This window comes from Pituophis catenifer, unplaced genomic scaffold, assembly GCF_029215685.1.
Source record: "Pituophis catenifer annectens isolate HBS135680 unplaced genomic scaffold, rPitCat1.0.hap2 SCAF_6, whole genome shotgun sequence".
NCBI classification, from domain to species: Eukaryota; Metazoa; Chordata; class Lepidosauria; order Squamata; family Colubridae; genus Pituophis; species Pituophis catenifer.
Genome location: NW_027256886.1, coordinates 68,459,954 through 68,480,397, shown reverse-complemented (window position 1 = coordinate 68,480,397; position 20,444 = coordinate 68,459,954). Strand labels below are relative to the sequence as shown.

At 39.3% G+C, this 20,444-nt stretch overlaps 1 protein-coding gene across 1 annotated transcript; it reads right to left on the bottom strand.

Annotated features, from left to right (window-relative positions):
- Positions 1–76: 76 nt before the first annotated feature.
- Positions 77–16,114, bottom strand: ACTA2 (actin alpha 2, smooth muscle). Its single transcript, XM_070945978.1, has 9 exons — positions 16,081–16,114; positions 9,832–10,002; positions 7,649–7,777; positions 7,260–7,370; positions 5,646–5,730; positions 5,393–5,554; positions 2,944–3,135; positions 1,822–2,003; positions 77–404 (listed from the first exon to the last, which is right to left on the bottom strand). Exons 2-9 carry the CDS (start codon positions 9,958–9,960, stop codon positions 261–263), a joined length of 1,134 nt encoding a protein of 377 aa, XP_070802079.1. The 5' UTR covers positions 9,961–10,002; positions 16,081–16,114; the 3' UTR covers positions 77–260.
- Positions 16,115–20,444: the final 4,330 nt, after the last annotated feature.

Genomic DNA, 20,444 nt, shown 5'->3' with positions numbered 1-20,444 from the left:
ATATTGACTGGTGTAATGTTGATCTGCCATGTCTCACTCTTTTTTCTAGAGGAGAAGGAATACTATTTACTCCAAGTAGAGTATGAAAAAGTTGAGGTTTATTAATAAAAAAATTCAAAGCACCTGAAAAGCATGTTTACAATTCTTTCCTCCTCTGCCCCCTAAAAACCTCAAATACATCTTATTGGAAACCCAGCTAATTGTAAGGAAGGTACTTGGGGTAGGCTAATTAGAATATTTTTCACAGAAGGGGAAGCAACTCAGAAGCATTTGCGGTGAACAATAGATGGGCCAGCTTCATCGTACTCTGGTTTGCTGATCCACATCTGTTGGAAGGTGGAAAGAGAAGCAAGAATAGATCCTCCAATCCAGACCGAATACTTGCGCTCAGGTGGAGCAATAATCTGAAGGAAAAAGGATTGAACAGATCTTATTGAACTACTTCAAACAGAGTATGTAACAAATTATGCAGGCATCATTTTTCACACTGCAAAACTGGTAACAGAGACTTCATATCTGTATGTAAGTAATGTATCTAACCCAAGCAAATGTGTTTATTTTTGATGTTGGACATCTAAGGGTGAGATTACACAAATCATATTGGACAGAAAAATGGGCTATACTCAGTTACTTTAGACCAGGGGTTGGCAACCTTAAACACTCAAAGAGCCACAAAGTTCCTAACCGGAAGCCCCCCGTTCAATTCTGGAGCCGACCGGAAGTCCGGTTCCCCCACCATAAAGTCTCCTCCTAGCATGGCATCCTTTTTTCCTCTGCCGAACATAAGTACAGTCCTCCTCCCACCATAGAGTCTCCTCCTAGTGTGGCATCCTTTTTCCTCTACCTGTCCTAACCAAAAACCCTATCATTTGTGGAGCTGACCAGTGATCGGGAGCTGCAGCAGTGGGATGAGAGAGCCACATGCGGCTCCAGAGCCGCAGGTTGCTGACCCCTGCTTTAGACTCTTACAGGCGTTATTTACTCGGGTTGCATTTCTATTCTATTTTTAAAAGCAATGCAATTCTATGAAGACTGTGTGAAAATAGGAACCTTTTTCCCGAGATTCACTGTGATAAAGAAACATGATAGGTACTTTAAAAAATGATACTGACAAGTTAAATCCAGTCACTACTGATGTGATGAATTTCCTTATGGGAACTTTCTTTCAACATCAACCTCTTCAATTTAGGAATTCAGATTAGGATTTAATTTATCCCAATGAAATGATTAAAAAGAAAATCCCATTGATGCTTAATTTTGATTTTTAAAATATTAAGTTAAATCCAAATTTGCTTATTTCAATTTATAATTTTCATTTGATTTTCATTCAGATTCCTTTTGCTGAAATGTTAGTACTTTGCACTGCTTTTTGTTAGCATTTTCATTGACTTGTGTTTGAGTGCATGTTGCTGCATTCCCTCATATGGCTACTGTGAGATAAAATCCATTTCATGCTGAAGATCCAATTTTCTCAAGGCAAAATAAAAGTATCCCAGCCAAAGGAAAGTAAACATAATTTTAAAATATAAAATCAAATCAAACAGAAAATACATTTCCAATAACCATTCCCAGTTCAGGGGTAGAACAGAGAAAATGATTGGTTTAGGATTTTTCATGCCTTCAACTCACTGATGACTCCCAAATATTGCTGAACTATAATTCCTAGTGATCCTAGCCTACATGGCTAATGGTGAGGATGCTCACAGTTGCAGTTCAACATCTGGAACATAGCAGATTCCTCATCTCTAGGAGTCCTGACATATCATGTAAACATAGCCATCTCTGGCACTGTGAATTATGTAGTGATCAATCAAACAATACCTTTATTTTCATAGTGCTGGGAGCCAGGGCAGTGATCTCCTTTTGCATACGATCTGCAATGCCAGGATACATGGTGGTCCCACCAGATAGGACATTGTTTGCATAAAGGTCCTTTCTGATGTCTATATCACACTTCATGATGCTGTTGTAGGTAGTTTCATGAATGCCGGCAGATTCCATACCTGACAAAGATTTCAAAAGGAACGCTTGTTAAATATTCTTAAATAACAAACATGTTAAATCTTTTGATTTACAGTACCACCTCAAAATGATTTACAATCAAATGTTGAAAGTATTTATAACCTTTTACAAATAGAGCAAACGTTATCTGAAATAAAATTGCATGGAAAGTTTATACAGGTAGATTTAAACATTTAAGATTGCTGAAAACCAGAAATCTGAATGAACAAATTGACTTCTTTATAGCTGTCAAAGGGCAGTCCAGGGGACAGGTGATAGATGGATGGATATGATAGAGATAGATGATAGAGATAGATCAGGGCTGTCAAACTCACAGCCCATGGGCTGGATGTATGACATGCTGGCCACACCCATGCCTGGTTTAGTGAAGGGAGAAAAAATCACGACATGTCACATCATGACACCATCATGATGCAAGATTGACACCCCTGAGATAGATGATAGAGATAGATAGATAGATAGATAGATAGATAGATAGATAGATAGATGGATGGATGGATGGATGGATGGATGGATGGATGGATGGATGGATGGATAGATGGATAGATGGATAGATGGATAGATGGATAGATGGATAGACGGATAGACGGATAGACAGACAGACAGACAGACAGACAGACAGACAGACAGACAGACAGACAGACCGACCGACCGACCGACCGACCGACCGACCGACAGACCGACAGACCGACAGACCAAGATTAGAGCCAATATGGTGTAGTGGTTAAGACACCAGGCTAGAAACAAAGAGATTGTGAGTTCTAGTCCTGATGTTGGGCCAGTTATTTTCTCTCAGTACTAGAAACCATTTCCAAAAAGCCTTGGTAAGAAAATTTCTGGGCCTAGTCTAGGCAGTTACCAGGAACCAAAACTGACCCGAAGCACACAAAAATATGACATTATGTGCATATATCAACGTACCAATGAAAGAGGGTTGAAAGAGGGTCTCTGGGCAGCGGAATCGCTCATTCCCTATAGTAATAACCTGGCCATCAGGCAACTCATAGCTTTTCTCTAGGGATGATGAAGAAGCAGCAGTGGCCATCTCATTTTCAAAATCCAGGGCAACATAACAGAGTTTCTCCTTGATGTCACGGACAATTTCACGCTCAGCTGTGGATGAAATTGGAAGAAGAGATGATTGCATGAACTCCTGTTCCATCGGATTCAAGAAAAAATGCAGTCTTGTGGTGTTTGCTTTAGCTGTAGTTTAATATTTATGCTGACTGAAATTAAATAAACCAATTCAACATTCAGCATTTTTATCATAAATGTATTATCCTACAAATATTCTGAATTTCCCAAACATTTTTCATTTTCTCCCTTTAATTTGTCAAAATTAAACATTCTAGATGGATGTAGCATTCAATATTTTTTTACTACCGGTTCTGTGGGCATGGCTTGGTGGGCGTGGCAGGGGAAAGATACTGCAAAATCTCCATTCCCACCCCATTCCAGGGGAAGGTTACTGCAAAATCTCCATTCCCACCCCACTCCGGGGAAGGATACTGCAAAATCCCCATTCCCTCCCCACTCTGGGGCCAGTCAGAGGTGGTATTTGCTGGTTCTCCGAACTACTCAAATTTTCCGCTACCGGTTCTCCAGAACCTGTCAAAACCTGCTGAATTTCATCCCTGGATTTGTCTAACTTCAGGAACTGGTCGTTTGGAAAATAAAATCTGTGCTACTATTTGGTTGCTCTTATATTGCAATCAAATGTCAGGCCTGAAAGACCAGGTTCATAGGTGAAGATCCAATTCAACTGATTTATTCAATTCAATTCAATTGATTTATTGCTAAACAAGTTATGCATAGAAATCTTCTCAACTAATGTTTAGCACCTGCTTGGAGTTAGATAAGGGTCCACAGAATTTGGGGGGAGGATTGGATTTGATTCCTTTTTTAACTCCACCTCCAGATTCTCCATTCCTCCTACACAGTGTTTCAATTTCAATATTTCAATTTCAATATTTAAAAAGGGAAAAAATCCTATCAAATTTTAAATATTTGAGTTTAAATTTAAGCAGTATTTTTCACTGAGCTTTTTTGAGTGGGACACACACACACACACACACACACACACACACACACACATAATCGGGGTGGGTTCTAAAATTTTTTACTACTGGTTCTGTGGGCGTGGCTTATTTTGTGGGCGTGGCTTGGTGGGGGGATAATGTAACTGGGTGGTCGTGGCCAACTTTTTTTTTTTTTTTTACTTTTAAAAGCATTTTTTCTGCAACCTTAAGAGGTTGCAGAAAAAAATGCTTTTAAAAGCCTCTGATGATCAGGCAACTCAGCTGGGATCGCCAGAAGCTTTTAAAGGTATTTTCGGTAGAAGAGGTTGCAGAAAAAAATGCTTTTAAAAGTTAAAAAAAAAAGCCTCTAATGAGGTGGGCAGGGTAAGCGAGTGGCGACCGGGCCAGGGACTGGTTCGGGGGTGTGGCCAGCCAATATTATTACCGGTTCTCCGAACTACTACAAATTTTTACTACCGGTTCTTGCGAACTGGTGTGAACCGGGAGCAACCCACTACTGTATAAAATTGTACATTCTACTCTATGCCCTAAAGAAGACTTCCTGGTTGCAGGGCTAGTAGCTACATGTATAATGGCAGCATGAAATGAGAGCAACATCCTGTGTGATAAAATTCCCCTTCTTTCCCTTCTTCTTTCTCCTTCTCCAGTCCCTTGAAACACCAAACTGCTCGATGAAGTTCTCCAAAGTTCTAGAACTGGTACACATCCTTAATGCAAGGATAATAAGGAACCTATTCTACCCTCGGATAGACACTATTGATTACAATCCCCTATAAACAAGGATCCCTAGTTCAGAGCCTGTAAGATACAGCAGGGATTGTCTATAGTAGACAATTCTGATTTTATTTCCCCAGAGGCCATGAGTTAGCAGACAATGATTTAGAGGTAAAGAAACTTAGCAATGTAGTTTCTCATCCAGTGCCAGGCTATAATTTGAATTACTCTTGGCAGAAAATAATTTATTGCATCTGGATAGGTGCCAATTTCTGCTCTACTTTTTTCAAACTGTAAGTAGGTTTTTTCTTCTTCTTGAGGTTTCCGAGAAACTAGCTGTGGGTTTGTCAGGAAAACATTATAAATTGCAACACATTTTCCTCTAAGAGAATTTGGCACCAACTATAGATACCTTATGCAATGAACCAGTTCGGCGATCGACTCTTTTGTGACCCAGAGACTGTGATATTATATATTGATAATATGTACCAACTTTTACATCAGGAAAATATATAAATGGGAATCCTTGTGGGAATATTTGAAAATAATTTGTTTTATATAGACGATAGGAGCATATAAAGCTCTATGTCAGTGACGATCACATGTAATTTCCTTACCAGTAGTAACAAATGAGTAGCCTCGTTCTGTCAAGATTTTCATGAGGTAGTCGGTAAGATCACGGCCAGCCAGGTCCAGGCGCATGATAGCATGGGGCAGAGCATAGCCTTCATAGATTGGCACATTGTGGGTGACACCATCACCAGAGTCGAGCACAATCCCTTGAGGTAACACAAAACAGGTTTTGATTGCCTTCAAGTCAACTCACTCTCATTCATGTTCTGAAGGCCCAAAGCAGTTTCTCATTCTTACCTGTTGTACGTCCAGAGGCATAGAGAGACAAAACAGCCTGAATAGCAACATACATGGCTGGGACATTGAATGTCTCAAACATAATCTGAAAATAATTGAGAAAAAAATGAATAAATTCTTCCCTTGGCTTATTTTAATTTGAACATCAGTAGGCCATTTTTCTAAACTATTGCAAGGGGCTTGCAATGTTATAAAATATTTTGTAACTGTATTTAATAGGTAGATCACTGGTAGTAGATGCCTATTAGATGTATAGAATAATACCTCCCACAATTCTGCAGTTCCATCCAATTATTGATATATAGCAATAAGGGCATTCTCAATCTCTGAGGGAGATGGGAAGTTTAGAAATAGGAAATATAAATAGATGATAGATGGATAGATAGGAATAGGAAATATAAATAGATGATGGATGGATGGATGGATGGATGGATAGATAGAGTGAGTGAGTGAGTGAGAGAGAGGTGATAGATGGATGATAGATTAATAGGCAGATGAGAGAGAGAGAGGAGAGAGAGAGATGATGGATGAGAGGTTAATAGGCAGATGATAGATAGATAGATAGATAGATAGATAGATAGATAGATAGGTAGGTAGATAGATAGATAGATAGATAGATAGATAGATAGATAGATAGTTGTCTTCTTAAGTTTTTGCGGCTGCGCATATGCAAAAAATTAAAATCTCAGGTGTTTTCCCGCGTCATTGTAAATAAGTTGGTTAAAATGTTTAAAATTCTAGTTAAAATCCCAGCTTAAAATCTTCTAAAAATCCTTACAGAGCACTCTGCAAGGTCCTTTAAAACCTCAGCTAAAATCCTACCAGTGACTTTAAAAGTTTTTCTTATAGCAACTTTTCGACAGGCTCACAACCTTGTCATCTTCAGGCTCTTGTTTTGTTAGAAGCTATGGGTTCTCTGTTGCGAGGTCGGAGCTGTCGCTTATCTATATTTGCTGCTGCTGACGTATGCTGGCTTGCCTGCAACTCTGTGTCCCGATTGGAGGACAGCAGTTTTTCTTCCTGCTTCCTCATCCTAGCTGCTTGGCTGCGTGTTACAGGCCCAGCTTTCTCAGATTCTCTATTATTATCTGTCTGCTGTAGAGGGGAAAGGATTCTGGTAGGCATCACAGCACCCTTGATTGTTAGTTGAGATCTCAGCCTATCTTCTGGCTCGATCCTCTCTCTCTCCCTATTGCTAGCCACCCTCTGCAAAGAAGGAAGAATTCTGGCAGGCCTTGCAACACCACTAGTTGCTTGTCGGAATCTCTGCCTCTCTTCTGATGTTAACACTCGAGTTTCTCTCATTGCAGGTCCCCAAATACTTGATAACCTAGAGGCGTCATCTCGTCTGTTCATATTCTGCCGCCTCTTTTCAATTTTGATGGCCTCCCTGATTATTCTTTTGTTGAGATGTTCCTCTTTCGCCACTGGTCTGGTTTTATTAAAATCAATATTGTGTCCCGTGGCTTTCATGTGTTGTACCAAAGAAGAAGTTTGCTCTTCTTTCCTCACTGCATTTTTATGTTCTTCTAAACGCACACTTATTCGTCTATTTGTCTGTCCAATATAAGATGAACATTAGAAGAACATAAAAATACTATATATACCATTTACCTGTGTCATTTTTTCTCGGTTAGCCTTTGGATTCAAAGGTGCCTCTGTAAGCAAGGTTGGATGTTCTTCAGGAGCCACGCGGAGCTCATTGTAGAATGAATGATGCCAAATCTGGAATAAATGGCAAAATGAATTAGTAGCTTTTATGAGAAACATCTCTAACTCATCCCCACTCCTTGGACAATTAACCAAAAATCCAAGAACAATGTAGTGCATTTTGAATTGCCAGAAAAAGAGAAAAGAACCCTTCATCAAAAATATGTAAACGTTAGAAACATTTTTGCCATTAAGCTGCATAATAAAATTCTAAAAATTAAGACATAATATGAAGCCATCTCTGATAGACATTGTTAAATCTTAGACAGATAGATAGATTACAATTTAAATACCTTCTCCATATCATCCCAGTTTGTGATGATACCATGTTCGATGGGGTATTTCAGGGTCAGGATCCCTCTCTTGCTTTGAGCTTCATCTCCTACATAGCTGTCTTTTTGTCCCATGCCTACCATCACACCCTAAAAGTTAAAAAGAGGGAAAAGATACAGTACATGATCACATCTGGTTTAGAAGCAAACTGGGACAGAAAGCAAAGTTATCGTCATTTCATAGTGTTACTTTTCTCCAGTGTGTAGCTATGATTCAGTGCTCATCCACATTAAGCCATGGCTCGTGATTCCTTGAGTGACATAATTATTGAGGTGCACATGACATCCAAACCAAAACCAAGTATGCCACATAATCACAAGAGTGTATGGCACGTGTTAGCCAGGGATCACCGAAATGACTGGCTACCTCTGTGAAAGGAAATTTTTTAGGCAGTGTAATCTTACCCACGGGACACCTGAAGGCCAGTAGGCAATCGAGGGAGGCTCCTTTCCTGTCCCTACATGGTTTATTCACTCACAGGAATTGAGACGTCGAGCTGCTGACCTCGGCAGAGTGGAGGCTCAGCGTCTTACCACATGAGCCACCGCAGCCCCATGTAATATAATGATACAATACAATACAATACGATGAAATGAGATGGTGATGGTGATATGATATATGATATATGATATATGATATATGATATATGATATATGATATATGATATATGATATATGATATATGATATATGATATATGATATATGATATATGATACAATACGATACGATGATATGGCATGGCATGGCATGATATATATATAATTATGTTCCTATACAGTATGTTGTGTTTGGTTATTGTGTTAATGTGTCATACTTGGTTTTGGTTTGAGTGTTATGTACACCTAAATAATTATGTCACTCAAAGAGTCACAAGCATACATATATATGCACTGCCCTGGGTCACAACAGCACTGAACCATTTAGCCTAATGTAATCTGAGATATTTTCAATAATAGCTTTCCTGAATAAATGCTTTTCCCATTCCATTTACTGGAAACGAGAAGTGCTCTTTAGATTCTTCTGGGCCTTGCAACCTGAAATCCAATATGGATTACTCATCACTATTTTACAATCGATTCAATTTACATTCAGCCAGTCAAGGTCCTCCTTGAACTGTCACTAGACAGCAACCACAATAGAGAACAAAAGGGGTCAGTTAACCAGGCCAGTTGAATAAGTAGCTGCATAGGGTTTCTCTTCTGAATTGCATCCAGCAAATTATTTTGAAATAATTAGAATTAAAGCTTTCCTCTTTTTTATTTTTTCTATTTTTTTTCCTATTTTCATTCCACCTGTAATATGTCATTGAGATAGTCAATCTATAGACAAACATCAATCTTCTCACCGTTTGTAATATAAATTACTCTGGGACTCCCTTTTGATTAAAGAAGAGAATAAAAACAATTCACTGAGATAAAAGGAGCAGAGAGCCATCTAATACAAATTTTGTAGTAAATATGACTGTAGTCTATAAGATTATCCCAGATCAGCCCATGCCTGTTTATCTAGAAGTCAACTCAAGTACCTCATACTACTTCCAAATAATTGTATTTAAAATTGCAGCTTTTGGTAGAAAAGAGAGAGAGAGTGTGTAATACTATATCTTCATCATCATCATCATCATCATCATCATCATCATCATCATCAATAGATTACAATATATGTATTGTATTCATCCCACTGAACCACAAGAATTCATCAGACTGTTATATTGTTGGAATATGTCCTCAGCTCTGACAGGAGAGAGGGGAATGGAAGGATTTATATTCCTTGCAGACAGCTGCTCATTTTTAGAAGGTCATTGAAGCACTTGGAGGTTTATCTGTGTCCTCAGAATATAAATCATTCTATTTCCCCACCATCCAGTCAGAGCTGAAGAAGCTTCTTGGATGAGAAGCAAAACATCTTCAAAAGAAAAAAACAAGGAAGTCTAGTTGCCTCCTGAAAAAGCACCTTTGGGACAATTTCTAAGGCACCTGTTCAAGAACCTGATTGAAAGGTCCTCTTTATATCAACTGCACTAATCTAAAATAAACAACACGAGGACTGTGTCATGGAGTTGAGCGTGTCTACAAGTTTTCCATAGTTTCATTTCAAACAACTGTTTTGATTTCTTTGCTAAGCCACTGAATTGTTCATTTACCTGATGCCTTGGACGTCCTACGATGGAAGGGAAGACAGCCCTGGGAGCATCGTCCCCAGCAAAGCCTGCCTTACATAGGCCAGAGCCATTATCGCAAACCAGAGCCGTGCTGTCCTCTTCCTCACACATCTTCTAGAGTCACTTTCTGAGACTTTCCACACAGGTATTGTCCTACAAAGAGAAGGGAGAAGATCCAATGAAAATATCCAACGTTTCCAGTCAATAAAGGACAGCAGAAGGTGCATTAAAGCATGTAGCTTCACTTTCTGTTTGAATAGGTAAAGGGAAATCAAAGAGCAATAAAGGAGTTGCTTAAAGTTTTAACTTAAACTTCCTAACTTAAAGCAGAGGTGAGGCACATATTCCTAAACGCAACCTGATTAATTCTAGATGGAAGAACTAGAGGTTGGGAGATGCAGTTCAGCAAACTCTGGAAGTTTAAATCTGCCTAACTTAAAGCTAGTTTTGGTACTTTTTAACTTAATGAATGAATCTGAGCTCAAGAATAAACAAACCGCTGTACCTGGCCTGCGGAAATCCAGATGAACCACAGATGGCAGCAAAGAGACTACTTTACCTCTTTGGCTAATCTTGATTTTTGCAACCTCGATAAGGTAACCTGAGCAACGAAAACCGATTACCCTTATGTTAAAGCTGCATGTTTTGGACAGTTTGGTCCAGTGATTAAGGCACAAGGCTAAAAACCAGGAGTTTCTGAGCTCTAGTTCTGCTTAAGGCAAGAAAGCCAGCAGGATGGCTTTGAGCCAGTCTCTCTCTCAGCCCAACCCATCTCATAAGGCTGCTGTTTGGGGAAAATAGGAGGAGAAAGGAATATTAGGTATATTCATTGCTTTGAGTAATTTATAAAAATAGTAAAGGCAATTTTAAAAAAAAAAGGTAGTGATGGTTGAAATGTATTAGAGAAGCATATAAAAAAGGATTAAAGCTTCCCCTACAGTTTGTTAGTCCTTTAACCTACACCAGGTCTCCCTTATTTTAAGAAGCAGAATGAATAAAGTGCATCTTTAAGGCATGGTTTTCAAAACTTACAGGAAAAGAACAGAACGTGGTCCTCGAGTGCAGAAAATTTATCCTACCTGAACATTTCAACTTTCGTTCTACAATATATACATTTCTCATTTGATAAGAAAGAGAGAGATATAATTTCTTCCAGATAGCTGATGACTTTATATCTACCCTGTTTCCCCGAAAATAAGACATCCCCTGATAATAAGCCCAATCGGGGTTTTGAGCGCATGCGCTAAAATAAGCCTCCCCCCAAAAATATTTCAGCCCTCCCCAAAAATATTTAAACGCAGAGCTGGAAATCAGGTAAGACGGCAAGAGGAGCCCCATCTTACTCCACGTGCCCCAAAATAATATGACCTCCCCCAAAATAAGGCCAAGCGCTTATTTTGGGGTTCAAAAAAATATAAGACAGGGTCTTATTTTTGGGGAAAACATAGTAATACCGGTTCGTCCCAGTTCAGGTGAACTGGTAGTGGCAGCGGTGGGAGACTCCGCCCACCTGCCCGGATGTCATCACGGACATTCTGTGCATTGGCAGAAGCACCATGCATGAGCGAAGCAAGCACACACACATACACGTTCACAGTTCCGAACCCGTAGCGAAGGAAGTAGAACCCACTACTGACGGACATGTATTTAAAAATACTGTGAGAAAAGTAGATTGTCCAATCATAGCCAACATAGTTAATGAACTTGAGCTGAGGTCAAAACTCAGGCCTTCTCCAATATCAAAGGCAGGATATCACACAACCTTTTAATTGTGATTCAGAATATTGGATAATACACCTCAGAAGTCAGAGATGTAGGCAATTAAGTTTTTTGCTTTATTGAGTTGCTCATGCTTAGCATTTAAAAGAAATAACTAAAAATAGCCAAAAAGGCATGGGATAGGTTGATCACCAGATAATTGTCTATCAATAATTGTCTATCACCAATCAATAATTGTCTATCATCAGACAATTATCTATCAAATGCACATAAATGGATTATAAAGGCTGGATTTCCCACATTAGATGTGATGTGTAGGTTCAAAGGAAAGAGGATTTTACTGAATTGCATCTGAAGGGAAGGACACATTTTGGAAGATAGAAAATGGGGGCACAGGGAGAGGTTGGTGGTACCTCCCCATACATACCCATTCTCTGTGATTTTTATTGCATTTTCTTCCCTCAAAGATTCATGGTGATGAGATTCCAATGTGTTTCCCATCAAAACAAAATTGCTATATTATAACACTTAGTCCTCATGTGGCATTAGATCTGAAATGTGTTGAATGTGTTATTGTGGTTGTGTGAGAGAACCTGATATAAGCCAGGAGATAAGAAATACATATTTATGAATGGAATATAAACACTGAGGGTTTTTTTCCCCACATCTTACAAGAGGACAAGTGAATTAGTATGAGTTCCGTTTATGGATACACTAGTAAAAATCTCACATTTGCAAATAATAATTTGTCATATTTGCAGGGGACACACATCTCAAAATGTAGTGTGTAAACGAATGCTGTGTTGAATATTCTGTAGTATAATTACTTTTTAATCACCGTTACTTTTTTGAGAAAGTAAAATTGAATGAGAATGTGTACTGTAGTTCAGGATAAAATTCTTGGACAAAAGAAAGAAAGAAAGAAAGAAAGAAAGAAAGAAAGAAAGAAAGAAAGAAAGAAAGAAAGAAAGAAAGAAAGAAAGAAAGAAAGAAAGAAAGAAAGAAAGAAAGAAAGAAAGAAAGATTTTCCAAAGAAATGCTGAAAAAATGCATTTTATAAGGATTATTCACTTATAGATAAACATTTACTAAAAACACAGAATCTGCACCTATGCTGAAAACCTCTGACTGATTGGGAACAAACTATTTCCTAATTAGGAAACAAAGCCTTTTAAAAGGCTGTTTTTGGAACAGAGCAGAAAAGGTCAAGGGTTCCTTGCCTCAAACTCTACTCAACTGAGCCAAAAAGGGAAATAATATCCTTAAAGGGAGGGGGAAGAAGGGAATGCTGCATTTCTGCTTCAGCATGGGGAACTCTAAATGAAACCATATTTAGTAACTACCAGAGCTCAGGAAAAATCAGGGAAACCAGACATTTCAGGCAAGACTTTTAATAACAGCCAAGCAGTCATTTAAAGCTCTAGGAACCTTACAGTAACTTGCAGAGCCCAGAAGTCAGCACTAAACCTGAAAACATGCATGTGAGTCCTGCATAAGCTCTGGAAATAATTGTTATGCTTATACACAAAGTTAAGCACAATCATGACATACAACAAGAAAGACAAACTCTATTATAAATTCATTGATTGTCATCCACAGGGTTAACTGATCTGAGTTGCAAACATCTGAACGACTACTAAAAGCCAGAAAATAATTAGAATTTTCTGTGCTTTTTAATTCCATCTTGTGGTTTTCTGATTTTTGGAACTTAAATCTGGTAACTTTAAGGCATTGCTTGCTGGGACTAATAACAACAACAACAGCAAGTTTCTAGCCAAAACAAGCTACATGTGTTCAGAACAAAATAAGTGATATATGATAGCAATATAACTGAAAATCTACACTGAAGCAGTTGAAAAGCACACCAAAAAAGTCAGTTCAACAATAAGGGAAATAATTCAAATTCAGGTTTAGTATCTGAAATAGTCTCCCTTTAAACAGATAGTTTCCACTGGCCGAGAATTCTGCAAAAATGTGTTAACTATTTTTTAACTAAATTTAATTAAATTGAGCCTGAGTGGCATAGGAGGCTAATGCCTCCTAAGGCAGCATTTAACATCCAGCTGCCTGCAATTACTGCGAGTTCAATTCTCACCAGGCTCAAGGTTGACTCAGCCTTCCATCCTTTCTAAGGTGGGTAAATTGAGGACCCAGTTTGTGGGGGCAATAAGCTGACTTTGTATAAATATACAAAAGTATGAAGGCTATTGCTTAACGCATTGTAAGCCGCCCCGAGTCTCCGGAGAAGGGCGGCATATAAATCAAATTAAAAAAAAAAAAAAAACTATGGGAAAAGTTCTGGGTTTTTTGTTACCCTGAATTAAATTATGTTCACACAGTTTTCTAGACAATCAATCAATCAATCAATCAATCAATCAAGTCATAGACCAACAGACTTCTAGACAATAAAACAATTTGTTTGCAGTGACTGTAAATCCAGGGTTATTATTTGTAAACCATGGCTCATTACTAACAATCCATTATTTTCAAAAGTGTGACTTATCATGGCTTACAGATCTCAGGAGTGGAGTTCACATGTTAACCAAACCTAAAGCATACAAGCTAGATTATGGCTTTACCTTTTACCATATGTGAAGTCAGTCTTTAAGAAATCAAAGTGGCAATGAACTCAAAGACAATGAAGAAAAGGCTGAGTGCAATGAACAACATTTAAATGCACATAAATACCACTACCCTCTTGCTTCACTGAATCGCAACTGCTATACTGTTCCTAGTATTAGTGATTATTATTTATAATAATTTAGAGTTAAAATAATAATGCTGAAAATAAAAACACTGTGTATGTTACAGAGATGCCCAGCTTACCAAAAGCATGTAAATTAAAATAATAGGAAGTTTGATGAAATATAATAATATATATTGTATCATTGAGATGGATGACATTTCTGTTCTTCATATATTTTTGTGTTTGGATTAATAGGATATAGAGGAACAGAGTTCCATAGACGTTCATTGAAAATCCCCCCCTCTCTCTCCCTCTCTCCCTCCCTCCCTCCTCCCTCCTCCCTCTTCCTCACCAGTTTGAAGGACATTATCTTTGACTATCTACTAAAAGGGAAATGTATGAAAGGATCAGTGATACAAGGAAGAGGTTTTAAAACGGTTAAATAAATAGTATGATTATTACTGGTATTAATTGATATAAATGCAATGAATATTGTTGTAAATATTATTATTTCCTTTCCTTTCCTTTCCTTTTTACTTCCTAAAATGATTTGTACCCAGACAACACTGTTCAATTGAAGTTGGAATTTTTATATACTAATAAAATAAAATCAAAAGTTATTACAAAACAAAAAAAAAAGAATGTCTACTAAAAGTAAATAGGAAAAGGGTCCGTCTTGGATCATGCCAGACAAGATCCTTTTGGACTCATTACAAGCCTGTATTTGATTGACACTTATAAGCATCCTCTTCAATTATTTTTTGTAACATTTACTGCTCAGAATTATTCTTAGCTGTCATTGAAGTAGTAATAGGGTGATGGTATGTTTACTTCTAGTGAACTCTCACCTAAGGATACTAAGCATGGTTTCTATTCTCATACTTAAAGAGCACAGCAGGCATTTCCATAAAAAATAACCATCAAGCGAACACAGGTTGTTACTTACATAGGCCCTTGAAGCAACTGAAATCAAAGTTAGTCCCTGCCTTCTTGGTAATGCAACTGTCAACTACTAAATACGCTTAGATCCCAGGGCTTCTGGTTTGTCTGAGATGTGGGAATGCAGATGAAGGCTTGAAAAAAAAATGTACCAAAAAATGAAAAAAACCTTTCTCAGTTCCATGAAAAACTGGACTCATGATTTGTAGTTACAGCTTCAAAAATGAAGCCTTGTATTATGGATCAGTTTGAACTGCAAGAAGCCAAGAGCGGGGGAGCTGTCCATCAGGATGACCCACACCAAGAACAATGTAAAACAAAAGATCGTATTACCGAAACAAATGGAAAGCTGTGCAGAAAATTAATTCAGTTGTGCAAAACCTGTGAGCCCTATAGCTATTTTATCTCTGCAATTTTTAAGGATGGAAATAAAGGATAGAAATGAGACCAATGCAGAAAGCAAATTCAGTAAATCTGCTTTCAACCTCACTGACTTCAGCAGGAGAAAACAGTTTAAATCTTTAAAGGAGTTAAAAATGCTTAACCAAGAGGTGCCAATCCACACAATCCTATGTGTGTCGCAAATTCACTCAGACACAAGCCTCCCTGTGTTAGATGCTTCACCCCTACAAAATGTCTAATGCAGGGAATCATTCTTATGGAGTTCAGTTATAGTATTACTTCCAGGTACATCTGCAGAGCCGAGGGCTACGGAGGAACTGTGCTTCTTTCTTCTGAACCCAAGAGCAAAACCTATTAACTGTATTATGCAGCTGAGACAGAGATTGTTCTATCTGGAGACACCCCTGAAGAGCCAATTCCCCAATGCTTAACTGAGAAGACAGTTTCCACGTTCTCCACTCTATGCTGGGTTTAATGCCACTTACCCTTCTCAGCTCAGGGTGTGTCGTTCTGGGATGGTGCACTGAGAAATGGCATATTCTCTGACTATATAGCCTGTCTCCTCCCACCAGCTCACCAAACAAGGAGCAAAGCCAGTCTCCATCTCCATCTCTCTGTCAAACAGAACCATATAGGGGCTTCTCCACAAATCCTTCAGTTCTGGGTGGCTGCTGGTCGCTTGGGCTCCTCCGCTCGGCATTCCTTTCTGCTGTTCACAAAGCCAGGAGAAGCTTTTTGGCTGCCTGCTATATAAACACAAGGAGAATCTAAGCTTGCTGCTACTGAGAGATTCCTGGGGTAGTTGGTGCATCAGGGACAGTTTCTGGCATGGAGCAGATACTTTGGCAAGATCCATGTGTACTATACGCACGGAGCTGTCAATGGAGCACAAAAGGAATCATTAATCCTGCCTTGGTTTCATACTGGAAAGATCTCATTCACAGAGTAAGGGGAGGGGTGGGACCAAACGTTAGAACTGCCAGAGAGATTAATGCCTCCTTGTGCACAACAGGAAAGCAAAGCTGTGATTTGATTTTAGAACTATGTGGCCACTAAGAAAAGTGGTAAGGCAGAGCAGATGCCTTATCAAACATATGACTAAGAGATATCCTGGGTTACAATAGTCAAAACAAAAGGAAAGGAAAACTATGCTCATGATGTACCGTATTACAAAAACATGGGTTATTGCCATCCCAAAAGTGCTTTCCCCCCCCCCCCCAAAACGCAATTTGATCTTCTTGGTTTTTTTCTTTGAAAACAGATTTGACAGATTAACAGAGTTGGGAGGGACCTTACAGGTCATCTAGTCCAACCACCTCCCACACACTCAAGCAGGAGACTCTACACAATTTCTGACAAATGGTAGTCCAGTCTCTTCTTGAAAGTCTCCAGTGTTGAAGCTCCCACAACTTCCAAAGGCAAGCTGTTCCATTGGTTGATTGTTCTCACTGGCAGAAAGTTCCTCCTCATTTCTAGGTTGAATCTCTCCTTATTCAGTTTTCATCCATTATTCCTTATCTGGCCTTCAGGTGCTTTGGAAAATAGCTTGACCCCCTCCTCTCTTGGGCAGCCCCTCAGATATTGGAACACTGCTATCATGTCTCCCCTGGTCCTTCTCTTCACTAGACTAGCCATGCCCAGTTCCTGTAACCATTCTTCATACGTTTTAGTCTCCAGTCCTCTAATCATCCTGGTTGCTCTCCTCTGCACTTTTTCTAGAGTCCCAACATCTTTTTTATAGTGTGGTGACCAAAACTGGATGCAGTACTCTAGGTGTGGTCTTACTAGGGTTTTATAGAGTGGCATTAGTACCTCACTTGATCTTGATTGTATCCCTTTGTTAATGCAATTTAGGATTGTGTTGGCTTTTTTGGCTGCCACTGCACGCTGCTGGTTCATATATAGCTGGTTGTCCACTAAGACTCCAAGATCCCTCTCACAATCACTGCTATTAAGCCTGGTTTCACCCAGTTTATATGAGTACTTTTGGTTAACATTTCACTTCTCATCCAAGAAGCTTCTCCAGTTCAAAAGCATCTTTAGGAGAACCGTAATCTGGATGATTGAGAATCTCCATAGGTATGTTTTATTGCCCGTTTTATAGATTAAAACCTGGGAGAGTTTTAGATTTACTCTGAAGTAAATCCCAGTGTTTGCCCCTAAATTTAGTTGAAGTAAGCAATCCAACATCTCCATCAATGGCATCTGCAGGATCATAAGATGTGGCCAAACTCTTGTATCTTAATATCTTTCTTCACACCACTGAAAGTCCAAGGGCCTCTTTAAAATTTTACTAAATGTTTATAACCAAATTTGCTGAACTGGATGGAATTTTCCCAGGCTCTCATATTAATGGTGGGATTAGCGTGCTCTTTATTTCAATTTAGCAATTGATATAGAAATAAACAGACTTGGATATGAAATCCATGTTGTAGTTAGTAGCTCAAGTTACTAAAATTAATATTGTTGGGAATCAGGGATACATTATATAGGCTGCCTGCAGTTCTTTGTGTAGTTATCTAGGAATAACAAATGTGCTTCAATCTAGAGCAGCGTCCCTTCACACACAACTGATTTCCCCCCACCAGCAGTTGTTGACTACAACTCCCATTACTGGTCAGGATGAGGGGAGTTGTAATCCAAATTATCTGGAAGGACCCAGTTAAGCTGAAAAACGTGTTAGAGTCTGAATTCTTCAGCTCATTTCCTCAGAATGATCAGTTATTAAAGAGCACATTTCACACGGATCTCACTAGAATAAAAAGCCTTTTCAATAAATTTGAAATACTGTCTGATTTAGCTTCCTTACAAAGCCGGATCCAAAACATTCCACTAGAAAAGGGCGGGGGGGGGGAACCTAATACATGCCTTTGCTTTATAAGGCAAAGCAGTTGACTCAGGGCCTCTCGAGAACCACCTCCTAAAACTCAAGCGATCCTGCTAAAAAGTGTTTATCCTTTTTATTTAAAAATCATGTTTCTCTCCACAGGCACACCAGTTTCTGAGCCTGCAAGTACCATTCCTAAAAATCAACAGGAACAATCGACTTTGTTCACAGAAGAGAACAAAGAAAAGAATTATGAGAGAAAAAGAGATATCTGAATTCGTTGCAGCAATCATATTCTTTAAGGCAGGGGTCCCCAACTTGGAGGTCCAATTGTTAAGTGGAATTTTATGACTCTGGGAGAATCCCTCTTAAGAATAGGCCCCAGAGTAGATGTTACTAATAGGAAACAACCTTCTGGGGTCATAACTACTTAACTGAACACTTGTCACCCACCCACCCTTTTTTTTTTACATGGGTTGCACATATAAAGTAAGTGAGAAATTAACTGCACGAGTTCAGCCACTATTTTGATTATTTAGACATTCCTTGGAGAAGTCCCTGAAGCCATCACTTGATGCAAAACACTAGCAGTCAGAAGACATGATGACGATTCTTTAATTTCACAGCATATAGACAGATTTAACCATAGTTTCAATCCGGAAAATGTGATGATCCTAGACTCGTGATGGCGAACCTATGGCACGCGTGCAGGAAGTGGTACGCAGAGCCATCTGTATAGGTGCGCCAGTCATCGCCCGTTACTCTTCTGGGTTGCAGGGCATGCATGCGTGCTGGCCAGTTGGTCTTCGTGCACACATGCACGCCAGAAACTGGAACACCAGGTGATCAGGCTGCATGCGCACACTGGAAATCAGAATCTATGGCACACATGTCAGAAGTGTCGTGCAGAGCCATCTCTCCAGGCATGCCAGCCATCGCCTGCTGCTCTTCCATTTTCTGGTGCATGCATGCGTGTCGGCCAGATTGTCTAACTGCTCTTCCGGTTTCTGGCACTCCCAGCGTGCATGCTGGGGAGCTGCTTTTCTGGTTTCCAGTGCTCCCCTGCGCCCGCGCTCCCTTTTCAGCACTTGGTACCAAAAAGATTCACCAACACTGTCCTAGACCAAGCCAAGTCCAAAATTGGCAGGGAATTTCTAGAAGCCTGGCACTCTGACAAATTAGCCATCAATAGACAGAAGACATTAACAAAATCTATGGACAATGCAAAAGAGATAATCAATCAGCCAAAAAGGAACTAAAAGACTGAAGCACCTCTCCACCAGCAATCAGCACCCAGATCAGCATGGATTAACTCCAAGGTTAACATCAGCCCAACAATCAAGTAAACAACATCCCCAATCAAGAAACTGCCAAAAAAGCCAACAGCAAACACCCCAACCAAAGAATCTCTAAGACCACTCCCAACAACACCGACAGGGCAAGTCACCAGAATATAAACTGTCAGCAAACCCCACACCTTACTAGCACTGATGATGTTACCTACTTTGGGTAATGAAACGTCTGCAAGAAAACAAGCAAGCTCAGAGGGCACCAAGGACAGACCCCTCATGCAAAACACTAGACTGGGCTATCCCCCACTTTATTAAAGAGGCCTTGGAAGTCTAAGGGGGACCCAGAAGCATGCCTAGAAGTACAGATCCCTTGAAGTTGGTCTCTTGCTTGATTGCCTGCTGATTTCCCATTTATTCGTTTTTGTAATTAAGGGCAAGAAACTTGGCAAGAAACACTCCAAGGAAGGGTCAATAGACACATTATTGAGGACAAGAGTTGCAGCTTGTAAAGGATAAAAGAACTTCTAATGTAGCCCTCTGACTGAATGAAGGAGAGGGTGAAAGCAGGAAGTGGGAATAAAAGGATTCACAGCAGCCAACCAAAAACAGTAGTAGAGCTGAATAGGTACCAAAATTTGAACAGAATTTTGGTCTTTTGTTAGAGCAAGGGATGGTCTCTGATAAGCAAAAGTTTCTAGTTTTTAATGCTGTACCCTTTGAGAAGGGAACA